The following is a 25,423-nucleotide window of genomic DNA, read 5'->3' on the forward strand; positions in this document are numbered from 1 at the left end:
TTTACCTTTTTGAAAAACTACTTGTGGTGACGAGTTTCTGGGACCACTTTTGTGTTACTTATCTTTTGGCCATTTCATCTCCGTTATCCTTCAATTTCACGAGCACCTTAATAGTATACATACAGTATGTATCTGCAAATGTTATTAACTGCTCTTTTACAAAAACAAAGTTCTAATTTGTAATTATAGGTACCTGTAAAATGTTGTTTTTGTGTTAACTAAGAAAACTAATGCTGTAAAATTCTGGGCTGTTTTAGGCCCATGAAGCACTAGAGATGTGTAACACTGCATTATATTTATTTAAAGCTTTCTCACAATTTATGACAATACATTATACAGTGGAATTTAAACATTTATAACCACCTAAAATATATAAAAGTCGTTCCATTACATAATTTTCCCAGTACTTTAAAATCCTGATGGATGAAAAGGAACGAGCCAGTTAGACATGACTGCAGCCCCCTCTAGTGGAAATGATTATTGTAGTATTTGGGGTACATGCAGTTTTAAATCTAATCATTTTCTTGATCTTCTCTTTTGTATTTGTATGTTTTCATAATTTTAAAAATGCTTAGGAAGCTGTATTTAGATTAAGTTTAAAGGTGATCTAATTTGGACTGTCATTATTCCAAGAGTATTGTTCAGTTATTGTTCCCTAAGATTATGGAATGATGTATGTTCTGTGCTGTTTATTCACCATTTGAATATAAACATTTGAAAACAGATATTGGTATAAGCTGCTTCTGCCTGCCATTCTACCTAAATGGCTGGTAGTGAAAAATCCTTTCACACTTTTTATAATCTAATATATATATATTTAGAGAGAGAGAGAATTCACTAAAGTAAAAAAAAGAAATCCCATTATGCACTTGAAATACAATTTAAAAAAAGTGATTTCTTTTTGCGCCTGTTTGTCATGAGCCATTGCATTTTTTCACCTTAACATCTCATTTGTATTTAGTTGACACCTCATGGTTAGGCCTTATGTACACTGCTACTTGTAAACGACAGTTTTTGAGCAGCTGGGCGTTTTTTTCAAAAGCCCCTGAACCCTCCTCTGTTATCTTATCTGTCTATGTACACTGAGTCGTTTACAGTCATTTAGAGGCAGTTGAGTTCAGTGTCGTTTTTTGGAGAGCAATTATTTGCGTTCAGGATGTTCAGAACGTGTGTTTACCGGCGTTTCAAATGCAAAACGCGACCGAACGCGATCACCCGCGTTTAGCGCTCGGGTTTTTCCATTTTAAAGGGGAATGATTTTTTGACCTCTAAAAACGGATCTGAGCGCAAACGCCCGCTAAACGCCCACTAAACGCGGCTGCAAACGCGACACAACGGACGTTTTAAACGTCCTTTAAATTCCAGCGTTCAGCTGACTTTTTACAACGTCCCGTGTACATGTAGCCTTTGCATTAAAGTGGTTTTAAATGTGAACAAAGCATATCCCTCTCAAGTGTGTACAATCCAGTGTCTCAATCCAGAGCACGAAGTGCATTTTCTCTCCGCTATCCCAATGAGTCAATTCCGACAGATTTTCATGACACTAATAGATAAAAAGGTGACATGGGAGGGAGCTCCAGCCTGCGACTGACAGTCTGCTCTGTTCCTGTGTGCTGTTTGTAGTGGGTTGTGTCTATTCCCTCCAATCCGTTCTTAGACCTCTCCTGCACAATGAAACTTCAGCTCGCCGCCCCCTGGTTTCTAAATGCTCATGAAGGCTGTATAAATCTTGCATTTAAACAGCTGTAGAGGAGATAGGGTTGCAGATAGATGGGTACAATTTATTTAGGAGGATTTGTTTTATCTCTGTGTATCCCCTAAACCTGGTAATTTTACTAAATGCGTGTACAGTGTGCTGCATAGGAGCGTTGTTTCTGCTGCTTTTTTTTTTTTTTTCTGCTAGCAGTTAGGGTATTTTTTTCTGCTGCCTAGTGTGCAGAGACCTTAAGTGTTGTGACCTGAGGTTAAGCCTGGGTTCACAAATATGTGATGTCAGACATTGCATGTGATTCGCACTGCGTTGCTGTAAAGATCACATGCGATGTCTGTCCAAATGCGTATTCAGCCATACAGTATGGCTAAACTCGCATTGGATTCACATGAAAAAAGTGTAGGGACCTTTTTTTTTTCCCCTCCGCACTGGAATCGGATCGCATGTGTTTAGTCTTCGTAACACATGGTAAAGCAGGAATGCTCACAGTGACTTGATTATTTTGATTTTATGAAGATTATATCCGGTAATGATTGAAATCACCGTTAGGCTCCTTTCACACGGCCGCTCCGCTGCTTTCCGTGTGTCCGCAAATCATCCTATTTTTTTGCGGATGATTTGCGGACATCAATGTAAGTGAATGGCACTGCGGATGTCAGCGGAATACCATCCGCTGACATCCGATTTTCCTCCTTTCAGTTCTGTTCCGTTTTTTGGAACGGAACAGAACCCCATTTTTCCATCCGTGTAAAAAACGGAAAGGAAGGAAAATCGGATGTCAGCGGTGTCATCCGCTGACATCCGCAATGCCATAGACTTACATTATGTCCGCATATCATCCGCAAACGGATGGGATGATATGCGGGCACACGGAGCGGATGACACAAATGTCATCCGCTCCGTGGAAAAAAAAAAAAAAAAAAAGTCCCGCAGCGGACTACAGCAGCGGAGCGGCCGTCTGAAAGGAGCCTAACTGTTTTGGTTTTCTTGCTTTCTCAGTTTGTATGCTTGGATTTTGTTATTACATTAATTTGTTCAAATGTTTATATTGATAAAAATAGATTCTACTTTTACCTATGTTTGTTTTAATACAGTAACATTTTTTTAGATGCCACTAACATATACGTTATTTTTTTTGTTTTTTTTTCCTCTTTAGGGATATTAAAGCTGGGAATATACTGCTTACTGAGCCTGGTCAGGTAAAATTAGCAGACTTTGGATCTGCGTCTATAGCTTCACCTGCCAATTCCTTTGTGGGAACTCCATACTGGTAGGTTATAGCGATAAATGTACATCCAATTTAACAGAGTAATTCCTCCTCGATAAGGAGAATGTTTTAGGATTTTTGGTCTCTACCTCTTCATATAACACATTCGGGTTGATTTACTAAAACTGGAGTGCGCAAAATCTGGTACAGGCATGCATTGTAGCCAATCAGCTTCCAAGTTAAGCTTTGCCAAAAAAACTTGGAAGCGGATTGGTTTCTATGCAGAGCTGCACCAAATTTGGCATCCTTCAGTTTTAGTAACTCAACCCCATTGAATGTATTTTTCTAGAAAATGTACCAATAAATATTAGATCTCTGCTGTATAGTTTTAGAAATATTAGAACATCCTAGAAAGAAAGCGAGTCTCTCTGGCCTTTCAAATTCAGGCACATCAAAACCTTTGATTTGGAGATAGGGTGTAATCAGCAAAAACGTTATGTAAAAAGTACTTGGATATAATGAAGGGCTCCAGGGCCAGTACTTATGTGAGGTCTCGGCTCCAGTGGAGTGGGATTGAATTGGGTTATCAGCAGCCTATGCAGCAGTCAATGCAGGGTGTGCCACAGGGATGGATAAGCAGAGGGATTGCTGAATAGATCGAAGCTCAGACTGTACTGCAGCAGGGCCCGTCGGGTCTGGGAAGATCCCTTAATGACATGTAGAAATTATAAAAGGTGGCCATAGCGCAGAAATCAATAAGAGCATGTAGTCCTTTATTAAAAAGCCAAAATATACTCTTACATGTGAGTAAAAAAAGTACTGCTTGGACTTAGAGGAGCGCTGTTCACAGCTCCTCCTTCCCCCTCCAACTCCAAGCAGTACTTCGTTTACTCTCATGTAAGTGTATATTTGGGCTTTTTAGTAAAAAACTACAGTGGGTACGGAAAGTATTCAGACCCCTTTAAATTTTTCACTCTTTGTTATATTGCAGCCATTTGCTAAAATCATTTAAGTTCATTCTTCTTCCTCATGAATGTACACATAGCACCCCATACTTACAGAAAAACACAGAATTGTTGACATTGTTGCAGATTTATTAAAAAAAGAAAAACTGAAATATCACATGGTCCTAAGTATTCAGACCCTTTGCTCAGTATTTAGTAGAAGCCCCCTTTTGATCTAATACAGCCAGGAGTCTTTTTGGGAAAGATGCAACAAGTCTTTCACACCTGGATTTGGGGATCCTCTGCCATTCCTCCTTGCAGATCCTCTCCAGATCTGTCAGGTTGGATGGTAAACGTTGGTGGACAGCCATTTTTAGGTCTCTCCAGAGATGCTCAATTGGGTTTAAGTCAGGGCTCTGGCTGGGCCATTCAAGAACAGTCACGGAGTTGTTGTGAAGCCACTCCTTCGTTATTTTAGCTGTGTGCTTAGGGTCATTGTCTTGTTGGAAGGTAAACCTTCGGCCCAGTCTGAGGTCCAGAGCACTCTGGAGAAGGTTTTTGTCCAGGATATCCCTGTACTTGGCCGCATTCATCTTTCCCTCGATTGCAACCAGTCGTCCTGTCCCTGCAGCTGAAAAACACCCCCACAGCATGATGCTGCCACCACCATGCTTCACTGTTGGGACTGTATTGGACAGGTGATGAGCAGTGCCTGGTTTTCTCCACACATACCGCTTAGAATTAAGGCCAAAAAGTTCTATTTTGGTCTCATCAGACCAGAGAATCTTATTTCTCACCATCTTGGAGTCCTTCAGGTGTTTTTTTAGCAAACTCCATGCAGGCTTTCATTTGTCTTACACTGAGGAGAGGCTTCCGTCGGGCCACTCTGCCATAAAGCCCCGACTGGTGGAGGGCTGCAGTGATGGTTGACTTTCTACAACTTTCTCCCATCTCCTGACTGCATCTCTGGAGCTCAGCCACATTTATCTTTGGGTTCTTCTTTACCTCTCTCACCAAGGCTCTTCTCCCCCGATTGCTCAGTTTGGCCGGACGGCCAGCTCTAGGAAGGGTTCTGGTCGTCCCAAACGTCTTCCATTTGAGGATTATGGAGGCCACTGTGCTCTTAGGAACCTTAAGTGCAGCAGAAATCTTTTTGTAACCTTGGCCAGATCTGTGCCTTGCCACAATTCTGTCTCTGAGCTCTTCAGGCAGTTCCTTTGACCTCATGATTCTCATTTGCTCTGACATGCATTGTGATCTGGAAGGTCTTATATAGACAGGTGTGTGGCTTTCCTAATCAAGTCCAATCAGTATAATCAAACACAGCTGGACTCAAATGAAGGTGTAGAACCATCTCAAGGATGATCAGAAGAAATGGAAAGCACCTGAGTTAAATATATGAGTGTCACAGTAAAGCGTCTGAATACCTAGGACCATGTGATATTTCAGTTTTTCTTTTTTAATAAATCTGCAACAATGTCAACAATTCTGTGTTTTTCTGTCAGTATGGGGTGCTATGTGTACATTCATGAGGAAGAAGAATGAACTTAAATGATTTTAGAAAATGGCTGCAATATAACAAAGAGTGAAAAATTTAAGGGGGTCTGAATACTTTCCGTACCCACTGTACATGCTCTTATGATTTCTGACCTGTGGCCATCGTTTTATGTTTTTTTAAATTATTATATATTAGAGTGAAGATATAGGCGAACAGCTACATACAGTATCTCACAAAAGTGAGTACACCCCTCACATTTCTGTAAATATTTTATTTTATCTTTTCATGTGACAACACTGAAGAAATGACACTTTGCTACAATGTAAAGTAGTGAGTGTACAGCTTGTTTAACTGTACATTTGCTTTCCTCTCAAAATAATTTGACATACAGCCATTAATGTCTAAACTGCTGACAACAAGTGAGTACACCCTTAAGTGAAAATGTCCAAATTGGGCCCAATAAGCCATTTTTCCTCCCTGGTGTCATGTGACTCGTTAGTGTTACAAGGTCTCAGGTGTGAATGGGGAACAGGTGTGTTAAATGTGGTATTATCGCTCTCACTCTCTCATACTGGTCACTGGAAGTTCAACATTGCAACTCATGGCAAAGAACTCTCTGAGGATCTGAAAAAAAGAATTGTTGCTTTACATAAAGATGGCCTAGGCTAGAAGAAGATTGCCAAGACCTTGAGACCCTGCGGCAGCACGATGGCCAAGACCATACAGCGGTTTAACAGGACAGGTTCCACTCAGAACAGGCTCACCATGGTCGACCAAAGAAGTTTAGTGCACGTGCTCAGCGTCCTATCCAGAGGTTGTCTTTGGGAAATAGACATATGAGTTCTGCTAGCATTGTTGCAGAGTTTGAAGTCGTGGGGGGGTCAGCCTTTCAGTGCTCATACCATAAGCCCCACACTGCATCAAATTGGTCTGTATGGCTGTTGTCCCAAAAGGAATTACTCTTCTAAAGATGATGCACAAGAAAGCCCGCAAACAGTTTGCTGAAGACAAGCAGACTAAGGACATGGATTACTGGAACCATGTCCTGTGGTCTGATGAGACCAAGATAAACTTATTTGGTTCAGATAGTGTCAAGCATGTGTGGTGGCAATCTGGTCAGGAGTAAAAAGACAAAGTGTGTCTTGCCTACAGTCAAGCATGGTGGTGAGAGTGTCATGGTCTGGGCCTGCATGAGTGCTGCCAGCCCAGGGGAGCTACAGTTGATTGAGGGAACCATGAATGCCAACATGTACTGTGACATAATGAAGCAGAGCATGATCCCCTCCCCTTGGAGACTGGGCCACAGGGCAGTATTCCAACATGATGACCCCAAACACACCACCAGGACAACTACTGCCTTGCTAAAGAAGCTGAGGGTAAAGGTGATGGACTGGCCATGCATGTCTCCAGACCTAAACCCTATTGAGCATCTGTGGGGCATCCTCAAACGGAAGGTGGAGGAGTGCAAGGTCTCTTACATTCACCAGCTCCGTGATGTCGTCATGGAGGAGTGGAAGAGGACTCCAGTGGCAACCTGTGAAGCTCTGGTGATCTCCATGCCCAAGAGGGTTAAGGCAGTGCTGGAAAATAATGGTGGCCACACAAAATATTGACACTTTGGGCTCAATTTGTACATTTCTCTATCGTTCATTGACAGACGCAGCTTCATATCTTCTTGACCATTGGGTTATGCTGCCCCCTACAGGAGTAGGACACTAGGCAGGAAAAAGCTTTTAATATGCCAATGGGCTGCCCCTGCAGGCAGAACCCCACACACTCTGCTACAGCCCTCAGTTTGTTTCTGCCTAGTTTAGGAGTAGGACCTAGTTCCCTTCTGGGACTTTGATCTTAGCTGTTAATCTTTGGCAACCTTTTTTTTTTTAATATATTCTTTTAGTAGAGTTCCTGGAGAACTACAAGCAACAGCCAGCTGGGTTTCGGACTGGATATTCTAGATCCTTAAAGTCTCCCAGCCTGGCCAGCGAGCGTGAGCAGGTTAAAGTTCAGCACTAGGCCTCGCCACGACAGAGCCCCGTTGGATGGGGACGAGCCCGCGAGTGGACCATCTTGCTGGGATGCAAACGACCTGGAACGCCCTGGGTCGCAGCGTACCCCTTGGCCAGCAGCACCCCCCTTCCGATCCTACCTGATACTGTGGTATGGTGAGTAAATGTTCCCCCAATTCTCTGGCAGTCTCGGGGTGGACGTGGGCCCCCCTCCATGGAATAGTCAGACCCTTGGGTATCCCTCGGTTCCCCTGGCCTCTCGGGTATACCAGACCACCCCCCCCAGCTGTTCTCCCCCCGTCCCATACATGTTCCTACCTCTGGGGGGCGGATATATTGCGCCCGCTTCGGCAGTTCTGCGGGGGAGGGGGGCTTTTTTTCTGGTGGGGTCCCCTCTGGACCATCCGATGCCTTTGTCTGTTGACGACACCCAACCCCCCCACACCCCCCCCCAGAGCCTGGTGCATCTTGGGGGGCTGCCATTTTGCTTTCGACTTGCCCTGCATTAATCTCAGAATTTCATCATTGTAATATATGGGCAGTCATTTTCTAAAATTTTCCCCATAGGAATGCATGGAGCGGCCATTTTCTTGCAGTCCATGGTGCTGGACAGGATAGGCAGCCACTAGACACTCTAGGCATGACCCAGGTGCTTTTCATTTCGTGTGGCAGATTGTTCCTGCAAGCCTTCTGATTAGTTTGGTAATGTTTTTTTGGGGACTCTTGTGGGTTTCCTCACACGCACTAACAGACAGACTGTGTTATGCTGGGACTTGCTTGTCCGCTAGTGCAGCGGTGCAATCGCGGTTTTGCGACTTTTTCAAAGTGACATTGCATCTTTTTAAATTCAGTGTAAATTGAGTCCCAGGACAAAATGTCACCTACAGACCCCCTCACTTCAGCTGCTGACCCCTCTGGGTTGCAGCCCCTGTCGGCTTTTACAGCACTTTTGGAAAGCCTGGTGTTAAAAGTGGATTTAGTGTTCAAAAGTAATGTTAGCTGTAAGCTCCATTTGCCTTCACCTACCTCTGCTGTATCTTCACATTCTGAGACCGATATGGCTGCCGCAGACGCACCCCACCCTGGTGGCTCTGTGTCATCGTATTCTAATGGTGATGACATGTTCTCATCAGCCGCTGTGCGGGAAAGCGCATTGGTGGAAGCACTTATAGTTTCAGTGCGAGAAACTTTAAAAATGGCGGATGAGTCTACAGTGTCAGGAATGCACACGTCTTTTGGCACCTGCAAATCCCAGAAATCGGGCAAAGTGTTCCCCTGTCCGGAACTTTTTGACAATATTGTCAGTGAACTGCGGGGGCGCATCAAGCACACGTTAGTGGTGCCCAAGCGTTTTAAACGCCGTTGCCCCTTCGCGGATAAGGTTTCCACTCGGTGGACCATGCCACCAAAGGTGGATCGTCCAGTTTCCAGTTAGAATAAGTCTACTGTGATCCCAGTGGAAGAACCCTGACATTTATGGACCCCGTTAATAGATGGAGTGAGTCTCTGTCCCGCCATTTACATGTGTTAGCGGGCTAATTTTTTAAACCAATTTTTGTGACCACCCTGGTGTCACAGACTATCACTGAATGAGTGAAGTTACTTGAAGGTGTCTTGGAAACGAAACAGCTCTCCCCAGGGCTGATTGAGCTCATGGATCAAATGGCCCAAGCCCTGCTGTATATATGTGATACATTGCTGGATGCAGCTCCCCTGGTGGCCAGAGTGTCTGCTGTGGGGATTGCTATTAGACGCATGGTGTGGTTAAAAAGCTGGTCTGCGGACCAGTCTTCCATAAAGGCCTTTACTGATCTTCTCATTACGGGAGAGAGGTTGTTTGGATCCTCCCTGGATGAGTTGATCAAAGGCCTTACGGGTGGGAAGAGTACTCTTCTCCCTCAGTCCCCTAAGGACAAGGCACCACGTACTAGATGGGGCTTTCTTTTACTGCTCATAGGCGGCTTATTCGTACCTCTGGGTTGCAAGAAAAAGGGAAGCCATTCAGGTCTTCTGGGGAATTCCAAGAAGGCATGGTCAGGTAAATCCAGATCTGCAGACAAATCCTCCTCTGCATGAAGGGGCGCCCTCACCCGATACTTTTTCCCGGACCATAGACTTCCTTTTTTCAGGACAAATGGGTTCATGAACTCATCCGATCAGGGTACAAGATCGAATTCCGGTCTCGACCGTTGGGCAGGTTTTTCCCATGCAATCTGCGCCTATCTCCAGATCGTTTAAGGGATCTCCGAGAGGCGGTACAAGATCTGCTGTCGCAAAGGGTAATTGTGCCGGTTCCCTCTCAGGAACGTTTTTAGGGGTTTTATTCAAACCTGTTTACTGTGTCCAGGAAGGAAGGCAAAGTGTGTCCAATCTTGGACCTCAAGGCTTTGAACCGCTTTGTGCGGGTACAGAGATTTCGAATGGGGTCCATTTACACGATAGTGGCGTCCCTACACCAGGGAGACTTTTTGGCCTCCATAGGTATCGAGGACGCATATCTACACATACACCCTATCTACGCTGGACACCAGCGTTTTCACCGCTTTGCTATAGGAGAGGAGCATTATCAGTTTGTGGCGTTACCCTTTGGTCTTGCCTCTGCCCCCAGGGTCTTTACCAAGATGCTGGCTTCGGTGTTGGCATTACTGCACCAATGGGGGATTTCGGTACTGGGGTACCTGAATGATCTCCTATTGAAGGCGGACTCTCACTCAGCCTTGTTGGACGACTTGACAATCGCTGTCCAAACACTGAACACTGAAAAAATCTGCCCTGATACCTTCAATGAGACTGGATTATCTGGGCTTGACTCTGAACTCTGTCTTGGCAAGGGTCTTTCTTTCCCCGGACAAATTGCATAAATTGCAGGGGGCGATCCTGTTACTGTTGGCAAACCATCTGTGTTCTCTGCGGACTTGCATGCAGGCCTTGGGTCTGATGGTCTCAATCTTCTAGGCGGTTTCGTTTGCTCAGTTCAACACGAGCCCCTTTCAAAAGGAGATTCTCGTAAAATGGAACAAGGATCCAAAATCCTTGGATACTTTGACTCTGTTGCGTTGCAATACAAAGTCAGCTCTTCTGTGGTGGCTCCACTCGTCAGCTCTTCGCCAAGGCAAGTCCTTCCTGCCGTTGTATTGAATGGTGGTAACCACAGACACCAGCCTGTCAGGCTGGGGAGGAGTGCTGGAGAAACTCTGTGCACAAGGATCCTGGATGGTGGAAGAGTCCAAGCTGCCGATAAATATCTTAGAGCTCAGAGCGATAAAGCTTTGCCTCTTCACTGGACAGCTGGTCAGCAAGGTTGCCCGGTCCGGATCCAATCGGACAATGCCACAGCCGTAGCGTACATCAATCATCAAGGGGGCACCAAGAGTGTCTTGGCCGCCCGAGAGGTGGCCGAGATTCTGGATTGGGCAGAGAAGTTTGTTCCAGCTCTCTCTGCAGTGCACATCCCAGGTGTGGAGAACTGGCAGGTGGATTACGTTGGGTGTTGGATCAGGGGGAGTGGCCTCTCCATACCCTGAGGTGTTTCTCCTCCTGTGTGTCCGGTGGGGGACATCCGATGTCGAACGTTTTTCTTCTCGACTCAACAAGAAGGTTCAGAGGTTTGTGGCCAGGTCAAGGGATCCTCTGGCCTGACGCCACGGACGTACTGGTAGATCCTTGGGGTCAGTATCGGCTGATCTATGCGTTCCCACTGCTGAAACTCCTGCCAAAGCTTCTGCGCAGAATAGAGGTGGAAGGGATTCTGGTCATTCTAGTGGCCCCAGACTGGCCTCGCCGGTCTTGGTACGCAGACCTGGTAAGGTTGGTCGCCGATGCTCCTTGGAGATTTCCTCTCAGAGAAGATCTGCTGTCTCAAAGGCCGATCTCCCATCCTGCTTTTCAGTCGCTGGCTTTAACGGCGTGGCTGTTAAAAGCAAGGTTTTGAAGAATAGAGTTCTTTCGGACATTGTGATTTCTACACTATTGAAGGCAAGGAAGTCTACTTCCAGGAAGATCTATCATCGTACGTGGAAATCGTACATTTCATGGTGTGAATCGTTGAAAGTGCACCCTTGCTTGTTTTCTGTAGCTAGGGTTTTGACTTTTTTTTTTTTTCAAAAAGGGGTTGAACAGCGTTTGGCTTTGGGCACTATCAAAGGCCAAGTGTCGGTTTTGGCTATTTATTTCCATTGTTCTTTAGCTACGCACGCCCTGATTCGAACTTTTATTCAGGGGGTGCGTCATTTGGCACCTCCGAGGTGATCCCCATTGCCTCCGTGGGATCTGAATTTGGTGTTATCGGTTCTTCAAAAACCTTCTTTTGAGAACATTAGGGAGATTCGCCTGCTTGCATTATCTCAGAAGGTTGCCTTTTTGGTGGCTATCACTTCTGCCCGCAGGGTGTCTGAATTGGTGGCGTTGTCTTGCCGTTCACCTTATCTGGTGGTCCACAGAGATAAAGTGGTACTTCGACCTAATCAGTCATTTCTTCCTAAGGTGGTTTCTGATTTCCATTTGATTGAAGACATTGTGCTGCACTCACTCTGTCCTAAGCCCAAGCATCCCAAGGAATTTGCTTTGCATTCTTTGGATGTGGTTCGTGCAATTAGAGTTTACTTGGCGGCTACCGACTTTCAGGAAATCAGACTCTTTCTTTTTGTCCTTACTGAAGGACCTCGTAAAGGAATGGCTGCGTCTGCTGCGACCATATCCAGATGGATAAGGCAGACGGTGGTTCAGGCTTATTCACTAAAGGGTCAGGTTCCTGCTTTCCCGGTGAAGGCGCATTCTACTATAGCGCTGAGTGCCTCTTGGGCTTTTCGCCATAAACAGTCAGTGATGCAAGTTTGCAAGGTGGCAACTTGGTCGTCAGTGCGCATGTTTACAAAATTCTACAAGGTAGATTTGTTGGCATCTTCGGATGCCTCTTTTGGCCACAAGGTTTTGCAGGCTGCTGTCTAAAGAACATTTTTTTCTCTTTGAGGGTGTATGTTTTTTCTAGGTGAGCTCCAGTTGTTCCTGGTTGGGCTCCTTGTTACCTGGTAGGCTATGTTTAGCCTGGGGAAACTGCATTCTTCCTTGCGTTTTGTTTTTCCACCCCTCATGCTAATACTGCTTTGGGACGTCCCAATGCTCAAGAAGATATGAATCTGCGTCTGTCAATGAACGATAGAGAACTTGATTTTCTACTTACCGTAAAATACTTTTCTCTGAAGTTCATTGACAGGCGCAGCACCCACCCCTCTAATTATGAGTGGAATGGGGTTGTTGTCTTCTAAACACTGCTTGCAATAAAACTGGGGGCTTTAGCAGAGTGTGTGGGGTTATGCCTGCAGGGACAGCCCCAAAGTGTGTGGTGAAAGCTTTTTCCTACCTACTGTCCTACTCCTGTAGAATGCAGCATAACCCAATTGTCAAGAAGATATGAAGCTGCGTCTGTCAATGAACTAAAGAGAAAAGGATTTTATGGTAAGTAAAAAAACTGAATTTTTGTAAAATCTTACCGTAAAATTCCTTTCTCTGAGTCCTCCGACAGTCGCCGCCACTTCATAATCTTCACTAATGGGGTAATTGACCTTTGCTCCGCAGGAGTAGCTAGGCAACAAGATTTGTTAATATCAAACCTTTTAGCACATCACACCCCTAGGGGGTGGTCCCCTCAGTCAATACCTCCCTGCTTCCTGCATTCTCAACTCAGTTTCAGTAGCATAGCAGTAGAGTACATAAACAAACCCCAAAAGAGGGGCGGGGGCGGCGACTGTCGGAGGACTCAGAGAAAGGAATTTTACGGTAAGATTTTACAAAAATTCAGTTTTCTCTTACGTCCTCCGACAGTCGCCGCCACTTCATAATCTTCACTAATGGGGACGTCCCAGAGCAGTGTAGACATGAGGGGTGGGAAAAAAACGCAGCCGCGCCTAAAGCAACGCAATACCCACATCAGAGAAAGGAACCTTACCAAGTAAGGGACCAACTGGGCAACAGGAAAAAACATGCTCAACAGGAGCAACAACCCAGGAAAGAACAAGTAACCTAGGGGTAAAACACCCCAACAGCCAAGGACCCAAACAAGGGAACCTAAGGCACTGCCGCACTAAGAACTTTACGGCCAAAGGAAGCATCTGCCGATGCCTGAACATCCACCTTGTAAAATTTTGAGAAAGTGTGAACGGACGACCAAGTCGCCGCCTTACACACCTGGGCCACAGAAGCCTGATGACGATAGGCCCAAGACGTACTCAGAGACCTGGTAGAGTGCGCCTTCACAGGGAAAGGAGGAACCTTCCCCTTCAAAGCATAGGCCTGCACAATGGTCTGTCTGATCCATTTGGCGATGGTCGCAGCCGACGCCGCCATGCCCTTCCGAGGACCCTCTGGAAGAACAAAAAGAGAATCCGACTTGCGAAAGGATTTCGTCGAAGACAGGTAAACCCTGATCGCCCGAACAACATCCAAGGAATGCAAAGCCACCTCCTTCGGATGCTTAGGCTTCGCGCAAAGCGAAGGTAAGACAATGTCCTCATTGAGGTTAAATTCCGAGATCCTCTTCGGAAGAAAAGAAGGGTTAGGTCGTAAGACCACCTTATCCAAGTGAATCACCAAGTAGGGAGAGCTGCAGGACAAGGCCACCAGCTCCGATACCCTGCGAGCCGAAGTGATCGCCACCAAAAAGGCAACCTTTTTGGACAATAGAGACAACGAGATCTCCCTGATCTTCTCAAAGGGAGCATGTTGCAACACGGACAGAACAAGGTTCAAGTCCCATGGAGGCAAAGGATCCCTCCGAGGAGGGGCCAAGTGTCGCACCCCTTGAACAAAGGTGCTAACCAAAGAATTAGACGCCACAGGGCGTTGAAAGAGAACGGCCAGCGCAGAAATCTGACCTTTAATCGTGGCCAACGCCAAACGCTGGTCCACTCCAGTTTGGAGAAAGGCCAACACTCTCGATACCGAGTATGAGCGAGGGGAATACCCCCTGGACTCACACCAGGCAAAATACGCCTTCCAAGTACGGTAGTAAATCTTCCCCGAAGAGGCTTTTCTAGCCTTAATCAAAGTGGGAATGACCTCAGGGGAGAGACCCCTATCCTTCAGGACCTGGCTTTCAACAGCCAGGCCGTTAAAGCCAGCGACTGTAAAGCAGGATGGAATATCGGCCCTTGAGATAGGAGATCTTCTCGAAGAGGCAGACGCCACGGAGCGTCGACCGCCAGATTCACAAGGTCTGCGTACCAAGACCGGCGAGGCCAGTCTGGCGCCACCAGAATCACCGTGTGCGGTTCCGAGGCCAACCTGCGAAGGAGCCTCGACAGCAGCTGAATCGGTGGAAAGGCATACATCAGACGATACTGATGCCAGGGCGCCACCAACGTGTCTGAGGCGTCTGCCCGAGGATCGCACGTCCTTGCCACGAACCTTTCCACCTTGTTGTTTAGACGAGACGCGAACAGGTCCACATCTGGGGGACCCCACTTCGCGCACAACATCTGAAAGACATCCGGGTGAAGGGACCATTCTCCCTGGTCCAGGGTCTGGCGACTCAGATAATCCGCCTGCCAGTTCTACACCCCCGGAATGTGAACTGCAGATATCGCCGGGACGTGCGTCTCGGCCCAAGATAGAATGTCGGCCACTTCCCGAGCCGCTCGAGCACTCCTGGTGCCCCCTTGGTGGTTGATGTAGGCCACCGCTGTGGCATTGTCCGTCTGCACCCGAACCGGACGGCCCTGAAGCCTGTCCGTCCAACGCAGAAGGCAGATATTTATCGCTCGCAATTCCAGAATGTTGATCGGAAGGGAGGATTCCTCCTCCGACCAAGTTCCCTGGGCGGACAGAACGCCCAGAACACCACCCCAGCCCGACAGGCTGGCATCCGTGGTGATCACCGTCCACGACAAAGGACGAAAGGACTTGCCCCCCGACACCTCCGGAGCAGAGATTGTGGACGCCCGTCCCACTTGGCCAGGATCTCCGCCTGAAGATCCCGCGTTTGAAACTGGGCGAAGGGAATCGCCTCGAAAGCCGAGACCATCAATCCCAGACACCTCATACACGTCCGGAGGGACGAGCACTGATTGTCCCTGAGGGACCTGACTTCGTCCCGAAGCGTCCGGAGCTTGTCTTCCGGCAGGAAGACCTTCGCTTGAACAGAGTCCAGTATCATCCCCAGGTAGGGAAGACGAACTGACGGACACAGCGTCGACTTCGGAAAATTTATCGTCCAACCGAACTCCTGCAGAGTCCGCATCGTGATGGACAGGTCGTTCACCAGGCCCTGACTGGTCGCAGACCGAATCAAGATATCGTCTAGATACCCCAAGACAGAGATGCCCTGGGCTCTCAATAAAGCCAGGACCGGCGCAAGCACCTTGGTGAAAACCCACGGATTCGAAGCGAGACCAAAGGGTAACGCCACGAATTGGTAATGATCCTCCACCATGGCGAATCGAAGGTACCTCTGATGACCCTTGAAAATGGGGATGTGAAGATACGCATCCTTCAAGTCGATGGAGGCCATGAATTCCCCCGGAACCAGGGCAGCCACCACCGAGCGCAGGGATTCCATGCGGAACTTGCGAAACTGCACAAAGCGGTTCAGAGCTTTTAAGTCCAAAATCGGACGTACCTTGCCCTCCTTTCTGGGCACAGTGAACAGATTGGAATAGAACCCCCGAAATCTGTCCCGATGAGGCACCGGGACCACCACTCCCTGAGCCCGCAGGTCCCGCACCGCCAGATGCAGATCCTGCAAACGCTCCGGAGACAGCTGAAGATTTGAGGGAAAAAATCTGCTCGCCGGCCGAGAGAGAAACTCAATCTTGTAACCAGATTGAACGATTTCCTGAACCCACCTGTCCCGAATGCGGGCCAGCCAGGGTTGAAGAAAACCGAGCAAACGTCCCCCCCACCCCAGAACCGGGTGAGGGCGCCCCTTCAGGCCGAATTGGTATGTGCAGCAGACCCGGACTGGCCGGACTTCTGCTTACCCGCCCACGGCTTCTTCTGGGAGCCTTGGCCTTTGAAAGGCACGAAAGGACCCCTGAGAGGGCCTAAACGAGGTATTCTTCTTACCGCGACCAAACTTATTCTTGTTTGGGGTAAAAGAGTGCTCTTACCCCCGGAAATTCCCTTTATCAGAGTATCCAAAGACTCGCCAAAAAGGCGAGATCCCGCGTAGGGCAAATTTAGCTAAAGTCTTGCGAGACGATTGGTCAACCGACCAACATTTCAGCCATATCAGGCGACGGTTCAAGACCGCCACACTTGAGAGGCGTGCAGCTAAAGGGACTAAATCCAAGTCCGCATCACACAAATACATGACACCCTGATGAATTTGATCCACCATAGCCAATGTCGTCGGTGGAGCAGAGTCAGCCACCAGGGTGCGCCTGAGCACCTGCGCCCAATCCGCAATAGCCTGGGCTGCCAAAATGGAAGCAAAAATAGGCTTCAGCATGGAACCAGCAACCGTATAAGCATGACGGGCAAGAGACTCCAATCTCCTGTCCGTAGGGTCCCGGAACACCGGGGTATCCTCAGCAGGGATCGCAGTAGATTTATTCAAAACCGCCACCGCGTGATCCACCTGAGGCGACACACACCAACGCTCATCAGTGGTGGGTGTAAAGGGATAACGCAGCTTGAACTTACTTGGCACAGTAAAGGGCTTCTTTAAATTGCGCCACTGCTCATCAACGTGCTGAAATTCCGCAGGGCAGGGCAGGGAAAAACCTGCGCTGTTTTGCGTTTCCTTTGCGTCCCATAAGAGGACATCAAAGCAGGAGGACAAGGTTCATCCTGCAAACGCAGTGTTTCCTTGATAGAAGCAACCAACTCATCCATGAGTGCAAGCTCTTCAGGCGAGCCAGGGGGAGAATTATCAACTCCTTCTACCTCAGCCTCCCCCTCAGACCCCCCAAGGTCCAGAGATGAGCGAGACCCTGAGAAGGGCACTCCAGCCATAGCAGCCCCATCGCCCTCTGAATCAGAGGAAATAGACAATCTGGGCCGTTTCGCGGATCGATCAGCCATTAGCATCTGCACCTGAGAAGCCAAGTTCGCCACAATAGCAGCCAGATCAGCCCCCTCGGGGGATGCAGCAGCCCCTTGGCCCCCCACCAAGGTGGGAGGAAACTTGCAATCCTGAGAATCCATGCCCCAGCAATATTGAAAAAGGAGAACTGCCCCTTTAAGACCGCGGCAAGCGTAGCCCACCGCACACTACAGTATGCACCGACCCCCACAGGGATAAGGACACTGAGCAAGGAAATACAGGAAAAAGAAAGGTAAAAACCTGGAGAGACCACACAGGCTGCTGCCACCGATCGCTGTTCCAGAGCAAAAGGAAGTGATGCAATGACTGACCGCCCTATAAAGCCTATGTAGGCTACACAAACATGGCCGCTCGGCTGAGGCATTTTAGGCAATGAGAAAATGGCGCCGACATGTGGCTGTATGATCGATCGCCGCCAAAATGGCGGCATTTGGCGCCAAAACACCGCGCCGTGCCACACAGGGCCGGTCACCATAATTTGCCGCAAAAAAATGGCGCGCCGCAGTAGCGGCCGCCGCACAGCATGTCAAAGCCCAGTCTGCCCCATACTCACACATAGCAGAGTGGGAGAGCCCCCCCCAGCAGCCCACAGAAAGGCAGCTATTCCACACAGGAATCTGACGGGGAGCTCAGCACATACACAGACATGCAGGGTCACACAGTCACAGACTGACACCCAGAACAGACAGGTCCCCACATAGAAATGTACTTACCAGTCCGGATGGCGTGGGGAGCCTTCTCCAGCGACCAAACCGCTGTACTGAGGACAGGGAGTGTCGCAGCCAGGACGCAGTGGAACTGCGGTGCGAAACCGCAAATGGCGTCCGGTGAGGTAGCCACCTCACAGACAGCATCCCTGCAGCGAACAGGGATGGGTCGTTCAATATTCCAGGGAAACCTGAGCTGAACGCTCGATGGCAGGCTGGGAAGCCCCTGGCCCTGAACCCTGGGACCCAGGGTGGCCAGACCGAGACCCAGCTCCACATGATCATCTTCATCCGAAGAAACTAAACTAATGCTGATAAAAAGAACGGCTAAGTAAAAGAAAGAGAAAAATACTCAAAATAAAATCAAAAAGAGAATAGAAGGCGGAGACTGAAAGCCCCAGCACAGGATCAGCCAGCTACTCCTAAGCTAGGCATTAGAAACTGAGTTGAGAATGCAGGAAGCAGGGAGGTATTGACTGAGGGGACCACCCCCTAGGGGTGTGATATGCTAAAAGCTTTGATATTAACAAATCTTGTTGCCTAGCTACTCCTGCGGAGCAAAGGTCAATTACCCCATTAGTGAAGATTATGAAGTGGCGGCGACTGTCGGAGGACGTAAGAGAAATCCAGTTTTTCACTTAGGGGTGTACTCCCTTTGGTTGCCAGCGGTTTTGACATTTACTGCCTTTGTGTTGAGTTATTTTCAGGGGACAGCAAATTTACACTGTTATACAAGCTGTACACTCACTACTTTACGTTGTAGCAAAGTGTAATTTCTTCAGTGTTGTCACATGAAAAGATATAATAAATTATTTACAAAAATGCGAGGGGTGTTCTCACTTTTGTGAGATACTGCATACTGATGAAATACATTGAAACCATATGAAACCAAGTTTCTCTCCCAAAAGATTTTATATTCAGTCCTGAGATTTCTGCAGCTCTGCCCCACAGCACAGCCCTGTCTAGCAGTGGAGGGCAGCTGATTATCTTCGCTGCATTTTCATTTTCACTTGCAGGCCCCCTCTCTACCTGCACCTTTTGACTGGAAAGTGAAAGAAGTCCACTAACAATAAGCTCATCTCTCTGTCTCTTTTTTTGCTTCTAAAAAATATATATATATATTTTTTAAAACTTATATGAAGACAATCACACCAAGATAAAACCTTGCTAGTCTAACAGAATTTAAACCCAAAAAGAAAGTGCTTTTAATTAAAGTGTTACATGTATTTAGTACAGTTTTTACCTGGAATTTATTAGTTATTGAACATACCTTTTTCTATAAAAGTAGCATGATCTTTACTTAAATTTACACCTCTCTAATCTGCCTGCCTGCTGAACCCTAGCCGCTGCAGGACATAGTGACATAGAGGTCAACAGGAGGAACCACAGCAGCCAGAGGGGGACCCGCTGTTCTACACCACCAGAAGTGTGTGTAGAAGAGATAGTAGATTGATAGGAGTGCATTCGTTTCCCAGTCTGGAAGGGAACTGTAAAATATTTGATTTTAATGGGCATCTGAGCCTTTTAGTAACCACAGTAGCCCTATTTTTGCACTAATTCCACATTGCCCTATAAGGTTATACACCTGGCATTCTTATGATTTCCTTTCATTTTCTACATTATAGATTTTTAGACAGATTAAATGTGAAGTTTTAGGTCAACGGCTAAGAAAAAAGGGCTATATTGAGGTTTCAAAAATCAGTGAGGGTCAGACTGATCTGGATCCCAAAGTATTTCAAAGTGGAATTTGACACAATATGAAAGTACAAAATAAAATGTATCGGAAAGAAAAACAGAGCAAACAGCGCTCAAATATCACTGTATGAATTATGCAATATGTTCATTCCTTCTATATGCATTAAATATACATTTATTAAATATAGCCTCAGCTATCAATACAAACTATAGAAGTTGAATGTTAGCATAATGGTGTATATAAACACAGCAGTCAGAAAGGAGAGAAAAGGGGATCTACAGAAAACCTTTTATCTTTAGTCTGTGCTTTATGTATTAGGCGGTATAGTTCGGTCTGAACTTACCCATGGGCCCCATACCTTATGGAACTTACAAGGGCAACCCCTGGCTTCATATGTTAATTTATACATCGGGAGTGCCTGATTGACCAGGGTTAGCAAGACTTTTATAGTAGGAGTCGTCCGGACTTCCATTTCATAGTAATATAGATTTATTTATAGTTATAGATTTTTTTTAGCATAGAATAGGAGTAAACGTAGAAAAAGTTGGGAGTGTTAGAAAGGGGTTAATCCTCAACGCATCCTAGAAGGTAGCCTAAGGGGTTACAAATATTAGGTATTTTGGTAATAGAACTGATAAAAGCGTTTACTTTAGACCAAAATTCTCTAACCAGTGGACATTCTCATTCCATTATGATAAAATGTGCCATCATCTGATGAACATTAGTGCAAACAGGAGAAGGCAGCCTATTTTAACAGAATAAAAGACAAGGGGTATAGAATGACCTGTATAACAATTTGGTCTGGATCACTTTATCCCTAAAGTAGATAATCGTAGGGACTTGCAGGGGGAGAATTTCCTGACACACTTTCTCTGTGAGTTCTGGTATATCTGAACGCCATTTGGATTTTCTACTGCTAAGCCCATCAGTCTTAGAGGGCAGTAAAGAAGAGTAATATGTAGAAATAGGTTTAGAGTGGGAGATGTCATTCAAAAGGCACTCTAAGGAAGAGGGTTGTAGAACAATATTACTTAAACCAAATTGTGCTGCGACTGTATACCTCGATTGGATATAACAAAAATAAGCTGTGGAGGAAAGGTTAAAGTCCCTGCGAAAGTCCAAAAAGGAGCGAAAAGCATCCGCTAAAAACAGGTGCGAGATTAAACAGGAGTGAGATTCTAAACCAGAATGCCCCGTCTGTTCTGGTTGTTCCATAACTGAATATTCAGGGAATGTGGAGAATCTGCACCAGGAGGGAGTATTTTTGAGAGTTTAAATATGCGGAGTGTCATATCGAATACAGTAGTGCTGTCTCTGCCCTTTGTAAATTGACGATGGATCAGATTCTGTAGAGATTCATAGGTGGTGAGTATAGCCAGTTGCAGGGCCGTGGCGGCAATATTTACTGCAGGGTAGAACCTGCAGTGGGCATGGGCTAACTGAGAGACAATATAGTAAATTTGAAGATTGGGGACAGCAAGGCCACCTTCCAAACAGGCAGTTGCAGTGCATCTTTAGCTATCCTAACTGCCCTACCTCCCCAAATAAAAGACGTAAGAATAGAGTCAATCGGCTGGATGATATTTACGCAGATAAGTGGTTATCCTGGCCCTTTTTTAGGGGGCTATCAATTCCCCCAATACATGAATTTATAGAAACATCTGTCACGTTGTATCGCAAAGTAATTGTGTCCCAGATAGTCTACTGATGGCAAATAGCATATGTCTGTTGAGGCTGCTGGTAGTAACCCCTGGCAGGGTTACAAATCACAGGAGTGGAGTATATTTAATCAGACAGGTTCCTCTGTTGGGCGGTAAGAGGATGAGGTGTGATATGAGAAGAACCATTCTATCTTGCTTTGGAAAAGTTATTTGTGGTGGTATGAAAACATTGACACAACTGTGCTCCAAGGCAACAGGCCCAATAGCCAAAACATAACTTGTAAATTTGGCCAATCTAGTGAGGCCCCAATATAGCTAGCAAATGGCCTAACAAAATCAAAGAGCTATCAGGGATTTTAGGCGTTTCTTAGATTCAACAAACTGTGCCTGCTTGCTTTGAAATTCGGTGGAAATAGACTTTAGCCCCCATTGTATTGGAAATTATCCCGCTAGGGGGCAAGGCGTAGGATGATTTCTTAGTCCTTGGCTGTGGTGGGATCCCGTGAGCACATTCAGCTGAGCACAGCGTAGTAAAGGCGTTTTTACAAAAAATTTCCAATAGCCAGGATTCCACAAACTCAGTGGGATCTTTCACCTGCACTTTTTCTGGCAAGCCTAAAATGCAAATATTTTTTTTCCCGCCGGAGTCTGTTTTCTAGATCTGCCCTACAGTTAGTGGCTTTGACTAGCAGAGAGGTGGCTGACTATGATAAGAGGAGGTAGTTGGTCTTCTGTGTTGCTGATGTGACCCTTAGTCAGCGGTGGTGCACTCTCTTATCTTTTGAATGTCATGTCGCAGCAGTGAGACCTCCTCTCTCTGCTAGCCAAAGTGGTCCTTAAGAGTGTTAATGGAGGCTATGCATTTATAGACTGCCTGCAGAATTTCTCCCAGTGTGGGCTGCTGTGCATCGTCCAACTGTTGAGAAAGGGGCCGCCTGTATTATGGGTTCCTTAGCAATGTTACATGTTCCTATTCCTCCTCCCCCCTGTTCTGTGTCCCATGCAACTTCTGTGACTGATAAGCTCAGGGAGACCTGTGAGTCCATCAGTTTATGCGCAGCTTACACACTGTGTTCCTTGGTTTCTCCAGTCTCCTGGGAGGATGCTTTTTAAGCATTCTATAAACTGACCTAAATCACTCATTTTGAAGTGTCCATAATAGCTGTTCAAGGCTAAACAAACTCAGAGACAAAGGCTACCTTTTACACTGGGCGCGAGTGACCATTTAGTAGAGCGGCTATTGTTATTGCTTTTTTCCTTCAGGATGGACTGTGGCTTTTTAATTGTCACACTGCTGTGAAACAAGAAGCAGCAGTAGTACTATTTCAGGGCCACTAAGCCTACACTGATTGCTCTCAAAAAGACATTATTACACAGATGGACGTAAATCTCATGGTATTTTTTAACCTGTCTTTTAGGTTTATGGACACTCCTAACAAAGTTTCTTTGTGGTTGTTTGCTTTTAGGATGGCCCCAGAAGTTATTTTAGCAATGGATGAGGGCCAGTATGAAGGGAAAGTTGATATCTGGTCTCTTGGTATTACTTGCATTGAATTAGGTGAGTAAACTATTCTTGCATTGAATTAGATGAATAAACTAAGGCAACCAGTAGAAGATTCATTTTTTTGTTCAACCAAAAAATAGTGTGGATGGGGGAATCCTCCCACTGTGCCTTTGTATTTTGATAGCAGTGAGACTTCCACACTGATCAAGCAGATGTTTTCCAACAGGGCCAATGTAAAGAAATCTATCAGTAAATCAACTTCTATAAAACCTTCCTGCCCATACATGGATCAAAATTCTGCCTGTCCCTTTTAATATTCGGATACTTAATTACCTAACACAAAAAAGAAAAAACAAACACACTGCAAACTGTTGGCATTGTATAGATCCTGTATTTAATAATAATATTGAGTGCAAAATGGAATACTAGCTCTATTCCACAGAAGTAAAAAATAGCTGTATAGTATAACTGTAATCAATGACCAGGTAAATGACAAAAGGAAGTTCTTCAAGTCACCAAAGACTGTCCAGCCCTGTTAGGTGTTTGTACATATTTCTAGTTGTTGCTGTATAGCTTGTCTAGGCCGGGTTTAATAAGCTGCTGTGTGTAGTGTAGCAGGTTTTTCAGGCATTGGGCCTGATGTGGGTCAGCCATGGTTACCGGTGACACCTTCAGCCCATTTAAGCTGAATACCCAAGTGTGAGATTGGAGACAATGACCATTCCGTCATCTTTGGTTTGTTTTGTTTATTTGATATTGGGGATGGGAGAAGGGAATGAGTGGGATACTCTTCTGGCTCAACTAGGTACAAATGGGACACTTTGTGAAAAATAAATGCTTTTCAGCGCTGTCTTGACGCTGGCTGGATGCCGACCAACGCTTGCGCTGGATGATGACCAACGCTGGGTCATGCGTTCCCCTCAAACTTATACCCACTCCCAGAATGCTGTGCGGCAGAATCTGTCTTTCTGGGGTAGATACATGCCTGAGTGCACCATTTGCTGGGTTTCCTCCACTGCCCAATGAGAACCCTCTCATGGAGCACAGTGGGGAGACTCCACAGTCTCAACAGCTACACCTGGGAGACATGACAGCCCAGCTGAAAATCATGGCCCTGCTTTTAGGCAGCCAAGGCCCTTTATACTTTACCTAGCACCTACTTTGTAGGGTGCTACAGTAGCATAGCAAACAATTTTATGAAGAGTTAATCTAGTTTGTCTTCAAAAAGAGGTACATTTAAAGCACCTTTTTTTTTGGGGTGGAATAGGTAAGCTCATGCGCTAGGATAGCTTTAACTTTTCACCTGCAACAAGCAGCTGTAAAACGAATTATCGCAGGATTCAGTTTTATATTTTTTTTCTTTGCAAATTGAAAAAAAAAATAATAATTTGGCGTTTCCTGAATAATGGAAGACAATTGGGAGTAGTTAAAAACTGGTTACTACTGTGTGTGATAAGGATCAGAACAAACAAATAATAATTCAGCATGTTTTAGCATTGCTATACAAAATAGATAGACTTCTGCACACATTAATGTGGTTAAAAAAACATAGGAAAGAGCCTTTTTGGAATATCTTGCATTTACTACATATGAAGGCTTCCTTTGGTTAGGTGAAGGTCCATTGTTTCAGGTGTTGTTTTGAACACACAATAAAGCTTTCATGGAATGGCTTCCCTGGAATGACCTAGGAGATTAAAATAATTGGATTAAATAGTATGACGACACTTAAGAGCTCTTCTTTTTACAAGCAACACCTTGTTGGCAGTAAATGTCCCTGGCTCTCCTCTCATTCTTTCTTTTGCTCAGGTGACTTTTTTTTTTTTTCTTGTTTGCTTACAGCTGAACGGAAGCCTCCTTTATTTAATATGAACGCAATGAGTGCCTTATACCACATAGCCCAGAATGAGTCCCCTACACTACAGTCAAATGAATGGTAAGTCCTTCACTCACTATTTTATATATACATTATTATTACTATGCAATTTTAATTTATATCATTGCCATTCCCTCTATTGTCTGTGGGCATAAAGTATTAATGCGGACTCCAAAGGGAACTACTTTTCTGGTATATGAGGCATCTAAGGGTTCTGGAGTTTGGAGAAATATGCACTAGGTCTTCCACAGAGTCTTGTCTTACAGTAGATTTCAGAAGATTGTTTTGAACAGGTAAAGTTGTCATACACCTGTATGATCCTTTGCGTTGTAGGCAGGTGTTGGCAGTGTGCTAGAAACACCTGCTTCAGTTTCCACTATGTTTGGCTATACTTCAACACAATCATTGATAATAAAATTGCTTTTCTAACTGCAAGTGGTTAAATATTATACCACAGTTCTCAGAATTTCTTATCTTAGGCCTTGTTTACATATGCTTTGCTGTTTGAAGCACAATCTGTGTTTGGATTACTCTTCATAGAGCAATAGACAGGCGGTGTGGTGGTGTTGTACTGCCT

General features: G+C 45.9%; 1 protein-coding gene across 4 annotated transcripts in view; it reads left to right on the forward strand.

The window, feature by feature from the left end:
- TAOK3 (TAO kinase 3) overlaps nucleotides 1-25,423 on the forward strand; it is a 591,636-nt gene that overhangs the window by 220,610 nt on the left and 345,603 nt on the right. For all 4 annotated transcript variants that reach the window (XM_082255475.1, XM_082255477.1, XM_082255478.1 and 1 more), the window contains exons 8-10: nucleotides 2,868-2,981; nucleotides 22,936-23,027; nucleotides 24,813-24,906. In XM_082255475.1, the coding sequence (XP_082111601.1) occupies nucleotides 2,868-2,981; nucleotides 22,936-23,027; nucleotides 24,813-24,906 (300 nt within the window). The remainder of the gene's footprint in view (nucleotides 1-2,867; nucleotides 2,982-22,935; nucleotides 23,028-24,812; nucleotides 24,907-25,423) is intronic.

This window comes from Pelophylax lessonae (assembly GCF_965119305.1).
Source record: "Pelophylax lessonae genome assembly, chromosome: 1".
NCBI lineage: Eukaryota > Metazoa > Chordata > Amphibia > Anura > Ranidae > Pelophylax > Pelophylax lessonae.